The sequence below is a fragment of the Pantherophis guttatus genome, chromosome 4 (genome assembly GCF_059756535.1).
Source record: "Pantherophis guttatus breed Tessera chromosome 4, ASM5975653v1, whole genome shotgun sequence".
NCBI classification, from domain to species: domain Eukaryota; kingdom Metazoa; phylum Chordata; class Lepidosauria; order Squamata; family Colubridae; genus Pantherophis; species Pantherophis guttatus.
The window spans coordinates 134,387,249-134,405,674 of NC_142066.1; the positions used below are offsets into that span (position 1 = coordinate 134,387,249).

At 34.9% G+C, this 18,426-nt stretch overlaps 2 protein-coding genes across 2 annotated transcripts in view; one reads left to right on the forward strand and one right to left on the reverse strand.

Annotated features, from left to right (window-relative positions):
- LOC148114357 (uncharacterized) overlaps positions 1-17,136 on the reverse strand; it is a 17,202-nt gene extending 66 nt beyond the window's left edge. Inside the window, exons 1-3 of the mRNA XM_087891600.1 lie at positions 16,672-17,136; positions 11,536-12,201; positions 10,298-10,543 (exon numbers count right to left, since the gene is read on the reverse strand). Coding sequence (XP_087747726.1) covers positions 10,298-10,543; positions 11,536-12,201; positions 16,672-17,136 — 1,377 coding nt within the window. The remainder of the gene's footprint in view (positions 1-10,297; positions 10,544-11,535; positions 12,202-16,671) is intronic.
- The window catches only part of RSU1 (Ras suppressor protein 1), a 114,417-nt gene that overhangs the window by 34,198 nt on the left and 61,793 nt on the right, over positions 1-18,426 (forward strand). The window lies entirely within an intron of this gene.

An 18,426-nucleotide genomic window follows, 5' to 3' on the forward strand; every position in this document is an offset into this window, starting at 1 on the left:
AGATATATGTGATTTAATAAATATCAAAGAGATGCTGTCTTCCCAGTCTTTGTGAAGTAGATGGTATTGTACCTTGGAATATTAGAATATGCATTTTCCCCTTTTTTCAATCGACTAATCTCTCACAGTCATTTAGAATTGGCTAAAACTGGATTTACAATTACGATAAGTGTTATTACATCACCAATCAAAGGTAAATCTTAATCAGTTATTTTTGTTTTGAATTCTGAATATTCCTTGTACCCATCATGTATTATTGACCTAGGCAGGCATTAAGATTTAAACTATGGTGTTCGTTTGTCAGTATGATGTAATAAACTAATGAATAATGGATGAAATAGAAGAGCCTTCTAAGGGATGGCTCCCTCCCAATGGAACATCAGCCTACGGAAATAAGACTGCCCCCCACTTGGACACTCTTTCAAAAGGCTTTGAAGACATAGGTTTGCCAGTGAGTCTGAAGGCATCAGGATGATACGGAGCCCATCAAGCACTTGGTTTGATTGTTGTCACTAGGGATATGTGGATTTTGTAGTTGGCATTTTTATTTCTGTAAACTGCCTGGAGTCACCATGATTATGTTGGACAGCCATATAAGATTTGTTAAATAAATAAAAACGAATTGCTGAACTATCCATCCATTTTAACTAACTTTTCTAGAGCTGAAATTAAAGTTCAGCACACTTGGTAGACCTTAGGCTACCTAAGACATAGTTTTTTTTGAAACATAGCTTTGAAAATCATAATAGATAAAGCTTTTCAGAGCTTCAGAGGAGTACTTCAGTTTGATAAAGTCTTGGTCAAAATGCCCTTGGTAGTACTGCTTCAACTTCAACTAATAAGATACAGTCTCACAGTTTTGATCAACACACTAAAAGGCGTTTCTATGCATGCACGGCAAAGCAGCCAAATGAATTGGCCCACTTCAGTCCTTATATTTGATGCATCAGAAGAGCAATGTGATTTTCTGAGTCCAAGTAAATTAGACTGCTGTCATAGTTTGAATTGAGTCAGTGCCTTCGGGTGGAGCTGCTTCATATAGCCTTGTAAAATAAGCCCTCATATGTAAACAAGTTGAAGTATCCAGGATTTTAAAGTTGTGTACTGAAGTTGAAGACATTAATGATTTACTGCAACTAAAATATTGCAACCAGTTACATGAAATGCCATGAAGCACTAAATTTATGTGTGTGTCTATGTTTGTTTGTGTACACATACATATGCATACACTCATGTATATACGCACATCTACACACTAATTGTTTAAGAATTGGAAAATGAAGAAAAATACCATTTATAAGAAAATGAAGAGGTAGGTAGAGCTGAAACAGTTGTCAAAATCAGTAGGACATATCTTAAAGTGCATTGCTTTGGCTTGCCTGTGTGCAATGCTATTAAAAAATTTCAGCAAAATGCATAGTAGCCCTAAGTAAGGGACTCATTAATGGTTAGAAAATGGTGCAAAGTCATCAGAAAAAATGAAATAATGAAAGGAAGCTGCACTGCTGTAACAAATTTTGTGGATGTGCAAAAAATAATCATGTTATCTAAAAACTGATGAGTGTAGGTTTTATTATTGCATGCCTTGTTTTATATATAGAAACAAATGATTTAACAAAATGTCAAGAGGAGGAAAAGGAAGAATAAAACAAAGAAAGTAAGTTATTTTGGGTAACAAGGGTGGAGAGAGGAAGCTGCTTTTTGTTCAGCTTTTGCATTACAAAATATTATACTGCATTTATCATGTGGCTGTGATATATTAGGATTTCTAGAGTCTGGAAACTAAATCATTTAAGATGGATAACTTAAATAGTGTCTGTCATTTGGCACTAGTGATTCTTCCTTAACATAAAATCGGTCCCGGTGTCCATCATCACGAAAGAAAGGACTAAACTCCTGTAACAGCATCTTGTTTGCCTCGCAGTGTAGTGGTCTGAGAAAACTACAGGGAATTCATTTCATCCTCATGTTAAGACGCCAGAACCATCTGTAAGGTTTGCTTTGAGGGGAATGCTAGTCATGACACTCATTGCATGTCAGTTTACTAATTTTATGAATTGAGAAATGCTTGACAAAAGAGAAAACTATATTCACAAGGAGGAATGTGTGTACCAGAATAATTTCTAACATAGATTTAAGCAGATTTGCTAATATCAGTTGAGACCAGCATTTGTTGGAAATACTTTGAATGTGGGATTATTTAGACTTTTTGGGGGGGGGGGCTTTTTATCCCAACACATTGGATATAGTATTTTCTTCTCAAGTGCCAGTGAAGCTTGATGCCCACCTTGCTCTTATGAGAAATTCATCCCTGTCAGAAGGACTTGCATATCAATACATCCTCAGCGGATTCTGTCATGTCTAAGGCCTTTCTTCTTTTCTTTAGGAAACAAAGCACGTGGTGTCAGAGTAATAAAAGCTAAGCTTTTAAAGCATATAGCAAAGCTGAAGAAAATCATAGTTGGCTATAACTGAACAGTTCATTCTGTTCAGTGGGGTTATCCCATGATTAGCCTTTAATAAAATTGGATCTGGAAGTATTTATATCTAAATAGGAAAATAAAATTAATTTCTTTCTTCATAGTATTGAAGGAGAATATATCCTTTCTGCTAAAGTAAAAAAAGCACTTGAATTTAAGTTTCTTTCATCTGTGACAGAAAAGTATAATAATATGGGAGGATCTTTTTAAGGACACACACTTGATTTTAGCCGAAAGGCTGAGAAGGACAAAGAAACAGAATAAAGAATGGGCAATTGAGAGAAAAGTGTTAATGGAATAATAGAATATGTCCTATGGAAGAACCCAAATATTGGAATATATTTTAAAAAATTGAATGAAGAACTCTTATTTTAAACATGTTACTATTTTAATTCTTTAAAACCTGGCTCAAATAGTATGTTTTTTTCCCTCAATGGAGAGGGGTTTTTTAGAAGAAAATAATAATTTGTTTTCTGCTGGTGCTAGAGGCAGATTTGAATTAACCAAGATGTAAATATTAACCTTTGCCTCTATGATTCAGTATTGGACTTAGAATGGGGAGACCCTCTCCACAGAAGATTACTGAGTTAGTTTCAGCTACAGAGTTGTTGTTATGGAAAATATACAGAAAGGAATGCTGAATATGTTTTGAGCATCTGGAAAAAGGGCAGGATACTTAAGGAATAAATAAAATTAGAATGAATAATTCACATATCTAAATTATAGAATGGAATTAGGGTTTTGTTTTCAAGTTTTTTGGTGCTTTTCAAGTGATTTGATTTTTTTTTCCATACACATTTTAAATTGTTTTATAGTCAGCTGGTGTTCGATGCATGCTTCCCTCTTTGTATTTAAAATCTGGTAATGTACGAATAAAATGTCAGACGGTTTTCTTGATTCTTTGGAAAAATCTGCTCTAATTTTTAGCATTGTCTTTAATGTTTTACTAATGTAAATGGTTCAGATATATAATTTTGGTGCTACACTAGGGAAATAAATGTATAAATATTCATCTTGAATGTGATTGAGTGGGCTAACAACCGATACTCATACTTTTAATCACCATACTTTACTGTTTTACTTGATTGCTGCATACTGCCTAGAGTCACTTCCATCCGAAAGTGGCTATATAAACAAATATTTTTAGAGTAGAGTGGCTGTATTCTCTTAAGCTATCCTACAGCATTTCATATTTTAAAAACCATTGATTGATAAAATTGGGAGAAATCCATTCCTCTTTTCAGTGCAAGATGATAGCATCTTTTAAAGATGGTTGTTTCACTGTTATATAAATCTTTAAGCATCTCAGAAAGATATGTATTTTGTTTTGTTAGATAACTTCCCCTGCATGAATTACTTTTTGGGGGAACTTCCTCAAGATATTTTAGACCTTGTGACAGAAAACTCCAAATAAAGCCCTTAATACCCTGACAAAAATAAAAGATAAAATTAATGACCCTAATTTTTCTGCCCTTTTTGTAATTGTTCTATTATGCATAATGCATAATAGGCTTGCTTTTTTTCCACCAAAGTAACACAGAGTTGGAGTCTCCAAATAGATATTATCTTTTTTCAGATATGAATTTATTTCATTAATTTCTATAGTTCAGCAACTCATTAGAAGTACTGTATCTAACCAGTGAGAATGCGAAACTACACGTCTATGTCTGATTTAGTATTTTCAACCTGTGCAAAATTAGAATCATGTGCTCTTCTCAGATGAAATTTTGAATTTTACTTATGAATTTTACTTACGTTGTGCAATTGCAGCAGGTTGATTTTTATCCTAGAGGTAACATAGTCCGTGATGAATTGTAAGGAGTGGTTACTGTGTGGGTGGCTTTTAAACAAGTTATGTGGTTCTTTTCTGCAGGTAATAAAATGGAAAATCCAATATGCAATTGCAGCATAAGCCTTTGAATGAAATATTATTTTTGTAGCAGCTTTGGTCAGAGAGTTACCACTAATCATACTACTGGTTTGCTTTCCCAGTTCTTGTTTGAACTAGCTAGCATAGATTTAGACAACCCCGCCTTTTGTTTATTAGGTTCTCTTACTCATAGTGCTTAATCCCACTGCCTGATCCTTGTTAAAACAAATACTGTTGCTGTCTCTAATAAAGGAGATAGGGTGAACTAGAGGTGTTCTTGGGACTGTTGGGAGATTGAATTGCTTCCTACATGTTACTTCTTAAGAAAAGATCTGATACTTGGATATCTGGCAGAAAAGTGTTACAGGTAGTGCTTGATTTATGACCAAAATTGAGCCCAAAATTTCTATTGCTAAGCAGGACATTTATTAAATGAGTTTTGCCTTGTTGTATGACCTTTCTTGCACAGTTGTTAAATGAATCACTGCAATTGTTAAGTTAGTAACACACAGTTGTTAAGTGAATCTGGCTTCCCCATTGACTTTGCTTGTCATGATCACATGACATTGAGAAACTGTCATAAACGTGAGCAGGGTACCAAGCATTTGAATTTTGATCCGCATGACCATTGGGGATGCTGCAACAGCCGTAAGTGTGAAAACAGCAATAGCACTTAGACTTATTTACCATCTCACAGTGCTTTACAGCAATCTCTGGGTGGTTTACAATGTCAGCATATTTCTCTCAACAATCTGGGTCCTCCTTTTACTAATTTCAGAAAGATGCGGGGGCTGAGTCAACCTTGAGCCGGTCAGGATCGAGCTGCAGACTATGGGAAGAGTTAGCCTGCAATATTGCATTCTAACCACTGATCATAAGTTACTTTTCCAGTGCCATTGTAACTTCTAACAATCATAAATGAATCATTGTAAATTGAGGACTACCTATACTGGGATAATGGCAGCTATTCCTAGGTCAACCTATTATTCTTTCTTTTTGCATGGATTAGGTTTTTTCTAATTACATTGAGCCTGTTTTATTCATAACGGGGTATACAGATCATGGGAAACATAAATTGAGGATAGAGAGAATCATATTACTGGAAAATTCTGATCGGAAATGCCTGTGATGATAGAATCATGCTGATATAGCACCATGCCTATGCATTTGCTCACAATCCCCCATGCTCACCCCACCCCCCATGCATGAGCATGTGACACCCCCCTACGCTCCCACCCCTGCGCATGTGATCCCCTGCCCCCCATTTTTGGCCTAGCAAGCCTCTCTGCAGCCTCCTGGGACCAAAAATGGGCTGGGGGTGGACATGCCGCACCCCTTGCACTCCGCCCCACCCCCACATGTGCGCACATGACCCCACCCCCCATCTGTGTGACCCCCCTGAGCATGCATACATGTCTCCCACATGCGCCCCATCCCCCGCACATCCTGAAAATCAGCTGGCTGGTGGGAAGCGTACATATGCATGCTCAGTGGAGCTGAGCTGGGTGAGCAAAGCAAATTAAATGGTCAGTTTGAAGAACACTGAGCAATTATGAAATGCTGTTTCAAATGAAGTCCTGAAATTGAGGAATTTACTATTCCAATTACTATTTGGAACACAACTAATCACTTTCAGAAACCAATGAACAGAAATTAATGGATCAACAAAGATTTATCCTTAGAACAAAAGTTTTAGAGATATCACATTGCAAGTATTGGAACAATTAGCTAAGAATATTAATACAGATACTCCTTGTGCAACAATGGCAGTTGGGACCAGAATTTCCATTGCTAAGCAATGCAGTGCTAAAGCGTAACATCATGCTTAGTAATGGCAATTCTCATTGCTGTCATTAAGCAAGAATTGTAGGTTGTTAAATAAGAACCTGATGCGACCATGACTTGCTGCTGGCTTCCAATAAAGAAAGTGAATGGGAAAGTTGGCAAGACATTGCAAGTCCCACACTTGCAAGCAGTGTGTTCAGGAGTGCTATAGAATGCTAGCAGAGCAAGTACTGTGGAGCTTTGGTGATGGGTGCGGCAGTATCTTTGGGAAAAAGCAGGAGGAGTGATTTATTGGAAAAATATGCAACCTCCCTGCTGTTTTCCCTATTGATTTTGCCTGTGGGAAAATGGCAATGGTGATCACACTGGAACCTGCATAAGTAGGATTAATTGCTAAGCATCCGAATCACAATCACATTAAGATGGGTGTGATATGATGATTGGAACTTTAAGTATCTCTTGTTCAGCACCATTGTTACTTTAAATGGTTACTGAGCAACTGGTCATTATTTGTAGTATTGTCAGCCTTCCCAAATAGACCAGATAGGAAATAAAATCAGATGGGCATGTAGTACCTTATAGTAAAGCTACATTAACAGAATTAACTTACATTACAGAGCCGAGGTGGCACAGTGGTTATAGTGCAGTACTGCAGCTACTTCAGCTGACTGCTAGTTCAGCAGATCAGCAGATCAAATCTCACCAGCTCAAGGTTGACTCAGCCTTCCATCCTTCCGAGGTGGGTAAAATGAGGACCAAGATTGTTGAGGGCAATATGCTAATGCTAATGCAATATGCTATATGCTAACTTTGTAAACCGCTTAGAGAGGGCTGTAAAGCACTATGAAGCGATATAGAAGTCTAAATAAATAAATAAAAATAAATAAATAAATAAAATACATTAACTTACAAGAGCCTTGGTACTACAGTGGTTTAAAGCACCCTGTTATTAACACAGCTGCCTGCAATTTACTGCTGGTTCGAATCTCTCCAAGGCTCAAGGTTGACTCAGCCTTCCATCCTTTCTAAGGTAGGTTAAATGAGGACCCAGTTTGTGGGGGCAATAAGCTGACTTTGTATAAATATACAAAAGTATGAAGGCTATTGCTGAATGCACTGTAAGCCGCCCTGAGTCTCCGGAGAAGGGCGGCATATAAATCAAATTAAAAAAAAAAAAAAAGTATAGATTTCCCACTGTCTCCTTTACAACCTGAGAAACTAGGCAGGGTCTTTTTTTTTTTAATTATAAAATTTTTTTTATTGATTAAAAATACAAACAAACATAAATACATTAAAGCAACATAACAAAACAAACAAACATTAATTCAGTTTTACGACTGACTCTTAAAGCTATCACATCAGTGAGTTATTTTTCTATTTTTCTTATCTTTCTCTATGCATCTCTATATTTACATATTTACATATCTATATATAGAACATTATAATCCGCTCTTTGTTTAGTTCTTTTAGGTACTCAATTAGGTACTCTATTAGGTACTCAAAGTTATTTTTATGTTCCTATTTTTTCCTCCAGCCAGCTATATCATCTTTGTCACACTAAATAGTAATTAGTATCATCTTTCTCTTGTAGTTCCTTTGTAAACCTATCCATTTCTGCGCATTCTGTAATTTTTGCGATTATTTTGTTTTCTGTCGGTAATTGCTCAGATTTCCAATTTTGGGCAAAGAGTATGCATGCTGCTGTTAAAATATGAATAATTAGGTATTTTATTTCTTTGGTATATTGTGCTGTAATTATTCCCAATAAAAAGATTTCCGGCCTCATTTCCAACTTCTGTTTTATAATTTCTTCAATCATTTTCTTAATTTCTTGCCAATATTGTTTCGTCTTTCGGTATGACCACCAGAGATGATAGTATGTCCCCTTTTGTGATTTACATTTCCAGCACATTGGAGATGTATTTGGGAACATTTTTGCCAGACGCGCTGGTGGGAGGTGCCATTGGTAGAACATTTTGTACAGATTTTCCTTATAGGGTATAGACATTGTCAGCTTGTAATTTACCTTCCATAATTTTTCCCAGTTATCCAATTCGATGCTATATCCTATATTTTTTGCCCAAGTTATCATGTTTTCTTTAACCACCTCCTCTTCTAACTTATATTTTATTCAATAGTTATAAATTTTAGTTATCATTTTCTCATCTGTACCTTGTAATATCTTATCTAATTCATTTGGTTCATTTTGAAATCCGAATTGTGCCCGATCTGTTTTATATCTTGATTCTATTTGCAAATATGGCCACCAATCAATGTCTATACCCTGATTTTTCAATTCTTGTCTCGTTTGTAAGTCTCCTTCATTAGTCAATCATTCTTTATAGTTTCTCATTTTCACTATGTCCATGGCATTTGGATAAATCAGTGCTTCCATTCGCGGAATTTTGGTGTAGTACTGCTTTCTAATCTCTTGCCATGTTCTGTATAGTGATCCTCTAATAATGTGTTGTTGGAAGTATCCATGTTGTTTATCTTTTCCCTCCCACAGAAATGCGTGCCAGCCTCGTTGTAGTTTGAATCCCTCTAGGAGTAGCATTCTTTTATTTTTGAGGTCTATCCAGTCTCTTATCGAATTTAGCGATGCTGCTTTGTAATATAACTCCCAGTCCGGTAGGCCTAATCCTCCCTTTTCCCGCATATCTTGCAAACATTTTATTTTAATTCTGGCCTTTTTTCCTTGCCAGATATATTTTGTTATTATTTTATTAAGGTCCTTAAAGAAATCCTTTCCTGGCCAAATTGGGGTTACTTGAAAGAGGTAGAGTAATCTGGGTAGTATATTCATTTTTATAGATGCGATTTTCCCTAAAAATGGCAGTTGTAGTTTGTTCCATGTTTCCAAATCCTTTTTAATTTGTTTCATCAGTTTAGTATAGTTGCTCTCTCTAATTGATGTTGCTTTAGTGGTGAGCCAAATTACTAGATACTTTACTTTCTTTACAATTTGTATTCCTAGTTTGTCTTCTAACTTTGTCTCCTGTACCTTTGAACTCCTGTCAGGTTCTTTGTTAGTGCTTTAGTTTTTTGTTTGTTGATTTTGAGGCCCGCCATTCTTCCATATTCCTCTATCTTCGCTAAGAGTTTGATTCCTGTTGTTTCCGGTTGTTCCAATATAAACACCACATTGTCGGCGAAGGCTTGTAATTTATATTCCTCTTTTTGTATTCTCAGGCCTTTTATTTCTTCATCCTTCCTGACTTCGTTTAACAAGTTTTCCAACAATATTATAAAGAGTAGTGGGGATAGAGGGCATCCTTGCCTCACACCTTTTTGTATATCCAAATTGTCTGTCATTCCCCATTAATTGTAATTTTTGCCGTTTGGGCGGAGTATACTTTCCTAATCATTTGTAAAAATTTATCGCCAAAATCTATAGCCTCTAATTGTAATATGAGGAAGTTCCAGTTCAAGTTATCGAATACCTTCTGCGCATCTAAGAAGATTAAGGCTACCTGTTTATCGACTTTTTTCTCAGTATTCAAGGACATTAATAATTGTTCTCATGTTGTTTTTAATCTGTCTTCTTGGGACAAAGCTGTTTTGATCTGAGTGTATGTATTTGTGAATAATTGTTTTCAATCTTTGCGTTATGACCAACATAAACAATTTGTAGTCCACGTTTAACAACGAAATCGGCCTGTAATTTTTAACTTGTGTAGGGTCCGTATCTTCTTTGGCGATGAGTGTAATAATGGTTTCAGTCCAAGATTTGGGAATTTCTGCTTCTAGTAGTGCATAGTTATGAAGTAATAGCTCATCTATTGCATTCTGACATTTTTTTATAAAATTCCATTGGCATTCCATCTGGGCCTGGGACTTTGTTATTCTTCTGTTTTTTCCTTGCTTCTACAAGCTCAGTCATCGTAATTGGTCTATTTAGTGCTTCTCTGTGGGTCTCCTCTAATTTTGAAATATTTGTTTTACATAGATATTCCTTAATGTCTTCATCCCGGATCTCCCCTTGTTTATAGAGATTTTGAAAAAAATCTTTTACTATACGTTTTTTATCTGGGTTCATATGGTATATTTGTCCTGTTTCGTCTTGTAGCTGATATATTGCTCTCCTCTCTTTTTCTTTTTTTAGTTTGTACGCTAGCCAGCGACCTGTTTTATTTGCATACTCAAAGTGTTTCTGTTTTACCATTTTGATTTTCTGTGCAATTTCTGTTTGCGTAATTAAGTTAATTTTATGTTTAGCAAGGTTTAATTTTTCTTTTATTGTTTTATTATGGGGTTGTTTCTGCAATTCTAATTCATGTATTCGAAGTTCTAATAAATTATTCCTTGTCTGTTGTTTATCTTTGTTTTTCTTGGCCATATACGCAACAGTAAGACCTCTTATGTAGGCTTTAGTTTTTTTGTTTTTTGTTTTAATTTGATTTATATGCCGCCCTTCTCCGGAGACTCAGGGTAGCTTACAGTGCGTTAAGCATTGTGTCCCATAGGTTGTGTCCCATAGGTTCTGGAGCGATGTCTGTTCTTTAGTATTTATTTGGAAAAACATTTTAATTTCTTTCTCAATCATCTGTATGTATTCCTTGTCCTTTATTGTTCTGGTATCCATCATCCACCTCTTTTGCTTTCAATATCCTTTCCATACTATTTTTATGGTATTATGGTCTGCCCAGGTATTCGGTGTTATTTCAATATCTTTTATCTCCCTCCTAAGGTCTGAAATCATCCAAGCCATATCAATCCTAGACCATGACTGGTGCGGACTCAAGTAGTATGTTTATTGTTTTGTTTGTTTATTTACCTCTCTCCATACATCATGTAGGTGTAGTTCATAGACCATATCTTTGAAAGTGTCTGATAGTGTTTTCTTTCTGGTTTTACTTCTTGTATTGCTCTGGTAGTCTTTTTCTATATCCATAATTGCGTTGAAGTCTCCTACAATGCAGATGTTTTTGTATTCCAGGTCTTTAGTTATATTATGTAATTTCTTGAAAAAAACACTTTGGTCTTCATTGGGTGCATATATAGATATTAATAATATTGTTTTTGATTCTGTTTGTATTTCTATTATTAAAATGCATCCTTCTGTGTCTGTATATATTTGTTTTGTTTGTAGGTGTTTCTTTGCATATATTGCGGTTCCTCTCTTTTTTTGATCTTCTAGAGATGCATATAATGTTCCTAATCTTTGATTTTCCAGTAATTTTTGGTGCTGTCTTTTAATATGTACTTCTTGTAGGGTTATGATGTCCATTTCCAGTTTTTGTAGTTTTGTAAATGTGTATTTTCTTTTGGTTGGTGGATTTTGGTCTGTTTATATTAATTGAAATGATTTTTAGTTCTCTTTCCATCTCAAGTTATTTATCTATTTGTTGTTCTCAGTCTTCTTGTGTTTCTAGTGATTATTTGCGTCTTTTCCCTCGCTCCCTCTCTCTCCATTCTTTCTCTCTCCACTCTTCTTTTCTCTTCTTGGTCTCTTTCTTCTTTTTCTGTCCGCTGTTCCTCTTGCCTCTTGATTTCTGATTCTTCTCTGCTCTCCTGCTCCTCTTCCAATACAAAATGTTGATCAAAGAAATCTTGTGCTTTTTCCAAGCTGTCAATCCTATACTTTCTTTCCTCCCAAGAGATTAGTAGACCTTCCGGGACTAGCCAACGGAATTTTATTTTAAATTTATTCAGCTGTGTAGTTAAGAAATTGTAGTTCCTCCTTTGGTCTCTTGTTCTTCTTGGTATTTGTTTGAGAGTTAAAATTTCTTTTCCCTTATACATGGTTGTCTCTTCTCTCATCTTCCTATAGATCTCTTCTTTTATGGATTTTTTTGTGAATCTGATGTGTATTTCTTTGGATAACTTATTCCTCTGTGCATAGTTCGTGTGAACTCTATAAATTTCATCTATTCCGCTTTGTACCTCTTCTTTATCCCTCTGGGTCACTTCTGCTAGAATCTCTGTCATTATTTCTCCTAGGTCTTCATCTTTTTGCTCTACATTTTGAAACCTTAAATAAAAAGATGCTTTCTCCATCTCGAGATATGTTAATGAATCTTCCAGTTCCTTATTAATTGTCACTTGATTATGCTCCATCTTTTCCTTTTTTAAAAATTTTTTTTTAAAAACAAACTTTATTCGTATTTAAAAAACATTTAAAACAAATATAAGAAAAACAAACAAGTTTCTCTTAATCAAAAACACAAATTACATATACATATATAGTACATATACAGTACTCGACTTCATCTATTGACTACTTTCTATTATTATATATACGTATATACATACGCACAGTGGCTTATTTCCTTTTCTATCTATCTGACAGTGCAGTTGTTAATTGTATTGATTTCTTCTAAATTTCATCTTTAACTATTCCCCCTCCTCTGATTTATCCATTGGTACCATCTATTCCATATTATGAAGTATTTTGAGTCTTCCTTATCCTGTAACTCTAGAGTTAGTTTGTCCATCTCTGCGCATATATAAATTTTTTGTATTAGCTCCTGGTCAGTTGGCAAGTGATCTATTTTCCAGAGTTGTGCTAACGCTAGTCTAGCCGCCGTTATAATGTGGAGTATTAAATATTTTATATCATTTCTAATATTCTTATTAATCATGCCTAGTAAAAAGACTTCAGGTTTTAATTCAATTTCGTAATCTGTTATTTCTAATATCCATGTTTTTATTTTGTTCCAATATCTCTTGATTTCTGGGCAAAGCCACCAAGCATGGTAAAAAGTTCCCTGTGTTTTTTTACATTTCCAACAGGCTGGATTTACATTCGGATACATTTTTGCTAACCTTGCGGGTGCCAGATACCATCGGTACCACATCTTATAATGATTTTCTTTATAGGCTACCAATTTTGTCATGCTATAGTTGTTTTCCCATGCTCTTTCCCAATCTTCCAATTGTATGCTGTGCCCAATGTTCCTCACCCACGCTATCATCTGCCCTTTGACCAATTCTTCTGCCAAATCGTATTCAAGTAAATATTTATAAATTTTCAAGATTAATTTCCCTTCTTTAGACTCTAATAGTTTGTCCAATCGATTTTGTTTTAAGTCTATTCCTCCCTCCTCTTGGTCCTTTCTGTATCTTACCTTTATTTGTGAATAGGGCCACCAGTCTATTACTATTCCTTGTTCTTTGAGCTCTTCCCTAGTTTTCAATTTCCCCTGAACATCTACTATTTCTCTATATCTTAAGATTTTTTGTTTTGTTAATATGTTGGGGTGAGTTATTGCTTCTATGGTTGATAGCCAGCCGGGAATTTTCATATAGTGTTTGTGCTTGATCTGTTGCCATGTATTAATTAAAGACTTCCTAATAGTGTGGTTATTGAAATGTTTATATATTTTATTTCCTGAGCTCCATATAAAGGCATGCCATCCCTTCATTAAGTCATGTCCTTCCAGATTGAACAGTCTTTGATTATCCAAGGTGATCCATTCTTTAATCCATAATAGGCTTGCAGCCTTGTAATATTTTTCCCATACCAGGAACCCAAATCCGCCTCTAATTTTGTCGTCTTGTAATATATTTAATTTTATTCTTGGTTTTTTCCCTTCCCACACAAATTTTATAGTTATTTTGTCCAAATTATCAAAAAATTTCTTATCTAATTTTATTGGAATTGTTTGGAATAAATAAAAGAGTCTTGGAAGTATGTTTGATTTTATCGCTGCTATTTTCCCCAGTAAAGACAATTTTAATTTCCCCCATTTATCTAGGTCCTCTTTTATTTTCTGGACTAAGGAGTCATAATTATCTTCTTTTATTGTTGCCGTTCTAGCCGTCAAATTTATCCCTAAATATTTTACTTTTTTAACTACCTGCAGTCCAGATTCTTTTACTAATTTCTCTACTTGTTTTGTTGTCATATTTTTGTTATCATTTTAGTCTTTTCTTTATTAATTTTTAGCCCTGCTACCTTTCCAAATTTTTCAATCTCTTTTATTAATTTCGGGGTTGTTTCTATTGGGTCTTCTATGAAGAAAACAAGGTCGTCCGCGAAAGCTTGGACCTTGTAATCCTCTCTCTTAATCTTTAATCCTTGAATTTCTTTGTTTGCTCTAATTCTAATTAACAAGTTTTCCAAAGTTAATATAAAAAGTAGGGGGGACAGCGGACATCCCTGCCTTACTCCTTTATTTATTCCAAAGAATTTTGTTGGATTCCCATTCACCAAGACACATGCTTTTTGGTTCTGATATATTGATGTTATCATTTTAGTAAATCTCTCTCCAAAATTCATACTTTTGATTTGCTGCTTCATAAATTGCCAGTTTACTTGGTCAAACACTTTTTGTGCATCCAGAAAGATCAGCGCTACCTGTCTCTGGATGCACCTCATAATATTCTAAAACATCCATTACCATTCTTAAATTATTTCTTATCTGTCTTGTAGGCAAAAAAACCGTTTTGATCCTGGTGTATTTTATTATGTAATAATGTTTTCATCCTATTGGCAATTATACTCATGAAGACTTTATAATCGGTATTCAATAAAGAAATCGGCCTATAGTTTTTTATTAATGTGGTATCTGCCCCCTCTTTGGGTATTAGAGAAATGTATGCTTCTTTCCATGTATTTGGTAGCTTTGGCTCCATTAAAGCTTCATTGTATATTTCTAATATTATTCCATTTAGTGATTCTCCAAATGTTTTGTAGAACTCCGTTGGTAGACCGTCTGTCCCCGGAGTTTTATTATTTTTTTCTTCAACGCTTCTTTTAACTCCCCTATCGTAATCTTCTTATCTAATAATTCTTTTTCTTCCTCTGTTAGTATTTGCAATCCCTCCCCTTTTAAGTAATGTTCAATTTCCTCCTCTGTTACTATGTCCTTTTCATACAGTTTTTGGTAATATTGAACTATTATGTCCTTTTTTTTCTCTAAGCCCTGTTGGATCCTTCCGTCATCGTCTTGTAACCTCTGAATTGTTCTTTTTTCCCTTTCCTTCCTCAGCCTATACGCCAACCACCTCCCTGGTTTGTTTGCATGTTCAAAATAATTTTGGCTTATATATTTCAAAGTCATTGCATATTTCCCTTGTTCTAATATATTCAATTTATGTTTTGCTGTTATCCAATTTACCCTTATTTTTTCATCCCCCAGGTTTCTTTGCAGTTTACATTCCCAGTTTTGAATTTCTTCTTGTAATTTATTATATTCTTTCTCTCTTTCTTTTCTCCGTTTTGCATTATAGGCTATTGTGAGGCCTCTTACATATGCCTTAGTTGTATCCCATAAGTTTTGTAAAGAGGTGTGTTGTTTTATATTTTCCTTATAAAACCATTCTAGCTCCTTTTCCATGTATTTCTTGTATTCTTTTTCTCGTAATAACTCTGTATTCATAGTCCATCTATTCTTCTTTCTCTGCTGCCCCTTCCACTTCATCATTATTGGGTTGTGATCAGCCCAATTATTTGATAAAATATCTACCTCTTCAATTTCCACCATTAACGTCTTGGTTACCCAAGCCTAATCCAACCTAGACCAGGACTTATGCGGATTCAAATAATATGTGAAATTTTTTGTTTCGGGGTTAAAACATCTCCAGCTATCTACCATATTTAACTTTTCCACCATATCTATAAAGGTTCTGGGTAATACATTTTTCTTATTTTTATTTTGCTGACCACATTTATAATCTTTTATTACATCTAGAATAGCATTGAAGTCTCCAATCAGACATATATTTTCCATTTTTTGCTCCATAATTTTCTCATGCACTTTTTTGTAGAATTCTAGTTGTTGACTGTTTGGAGCATATATTACTACCAATAATATATTTTAAACTCAAGTTTTAGCTCTATCATAACTATCCTACCTTCTGTATCCACATACCTTATATTGCTATCTATTCCTTCCTTAATATATACCACTACTCCTCTTTTTTTTTCCTCTGCCAATGATGAATATTCTTTACCTAATTTTTTATATTGTATGTATTTTATATCCTGTTTTCTTATATGTACCTCCTGGAGGCACACAATGTCTGATTTTTGTTTCAAATTTTTTTTGTAAATTTGGTGTCGTTTGGATGGTGAGTTGAGTCCATTAACATTTACCAATAAAATTTTTAGAGTCTGTTCCATTTCTTACTGACTTTCCTGTTGTTTCTTCTTTGTTTCTTCCTGTTCCTTTTTTTTGCCTCTTGTTTGCACTCCTTCGTCTTCCTGAATCTCTCCTTCGTCTACTTTCCCTCTTTGTTGTGGGGTTCTTTCACGTTCTCTTCTCTGTTTTCCTTGGATGTTCCGTCCTTCCTCTTCTTTACTGCCATTTGTTGTTTCAACGCCCATCATTTGTTCATATAATTCCCTTGCTTTACTCTGCGAGTCCACCTTTATTTTCTTTCCCTGCCACGTTACCAACATTCCTTCCGGAGTTGTCCATCTAAAGGGTATGTATCTTTTGTTTAATAACGTGGCCAGAAACCAATAGTCTTTTCGCAAGTCTCTTATTCTTTTGGGTATTTGCTTTGAAGTAATTATTTCTTTGTTTCTGTAGAACATTGGTTCGTCCTTTGTTATCTTGTATACAATACCCACACCTTCCTTCTTACAAATCTTATATGTACCTCCCGGGGGAGTTTGTTTTGTCGGGCGTAATTTGTATGAACTCGGTAGACTTCATCTAATTCATTAATTATTTCATCCTTTTCTCTTTGGAGTGCCTCTGCTATCATCTCCGCCATTACCATCATCAGATCTTCCTCCCGGTCTTCCGCTACATTCTGGAAATGCAAGTAAAATGCCGCTTTTTCCATTTCTAATTGGGCCACGGTGTTCTCAAGTTCCTTATTTAATCCTGTCATTTTTTTATCCAGTGCTTCTAATTTTTCTTCCGTCAATTCGGTTTTTTGTTCTATTTCTTTTATCCTTTGGTCATTTTTTTGAATGATTCCTTGTATTAAATCCATTTTCCCATCTATCTTTTGGATATCGTTCTTGACTTCTCTCTTTACCTCATCCATGTCTTTTCTAGATTGTTCATGATTTCTAGTCATGCATTCTTGCATTTTGGCCATTGTTTCTGGATTGTTATGAGCGTGGCCTGCATTGTTGGCATATTAGGTGTGCTGGGTTGTTTTTCTGATGCAAACATTCCCTCCAAGGTTTTCTGTGTCACTGAGGAGGCCGACGTTCCCGCTAGGATTGATGTTGTTTTCTTGGCTGTCTTCAACGTGGTTGTGGTGGTGCTGGTCATTTCTTTCAAAATCCTATATTGTTCCCCCAATATTTTATCAACTTTCTCCCAAATCACCATCCAAATTCTATATAATTTCTTTCTTTCTTTTCCTTTCTCTTTTTTTTTCCTTATGAAAGTTCAGTTCAATAACCTTTCAATCACTAAATCTCCTTTCTTTAAATAAATTCCTTTAAATAATTAATTATCTCAATATAATACTCCGTAAAAATGTAGTAAAAATATAAACTTAAATACAAATATAGATATAAATATATATAAATATAAATATACAGCTTATATAATTAGAGACTAAATAATTGATCAGTTCTTAATATCTAGTAGTTGGTTATTTAGTAATCAGTAACTATCCTACTTATTATATAAAATCAAAAAAAAAAGTCATAGAAATCAAGAAAAAAAAATCCCAATAATTACTTCTGAGTCTCTATGTATATTATAAATTTTAAATATTTTCTAAATTGTTAAATACTTGTTAATAAATAAATAAATAGATAAATATCACTATATTTCTTAATTAATTCCGATAAATACCAATAATAATTTATCTATATCTAAGTAAAAAGGGTAAGTAGGAGCAATATTTTTTCAGTGTTCTTATAAGCCTTTTTCATTATATTTTCAGCGAAGGAAAAAAGCAAGTTCTTTTACTACTGTTGGAGTCCTTTCCGGTTTCAATATGGTGATCTCTAATCTGCACAGTCACTGTATGCTGTCCTTACTTTGCCAAACTTCCTCTCTCCTTCCGTTAGAGCAGCTAAAAAAGAGGGTACAAAGAATGTCTGTTCTTCCTTTAGTTTCCACTATTTAAGTCTATTTCTCCTCACCTTCGTTTTCCCTGTTTTTGGTATTTTTTAGTCTTTCTTCACTGCTCTGTATTCTTTCCCCTTCCTTTTTGCTCGCCTTTTCAGTTGCCGCCCATTTATGCTCTGAGTTCTTCTTTCTTTGCGCTGCCCCTCCGGAAAACAAACTTTCTCCTCGGTTTTGCGCCAAAATAGATAATCCAAATTAATTCCGCTTTCTGCTCCACCTCAGCGATCTTGCACTGTACTCACTCCTTTGCTCTCGATGGTCTCAATCGGCTCGTCGAGTCTCCGGGCCGGCTGCCATC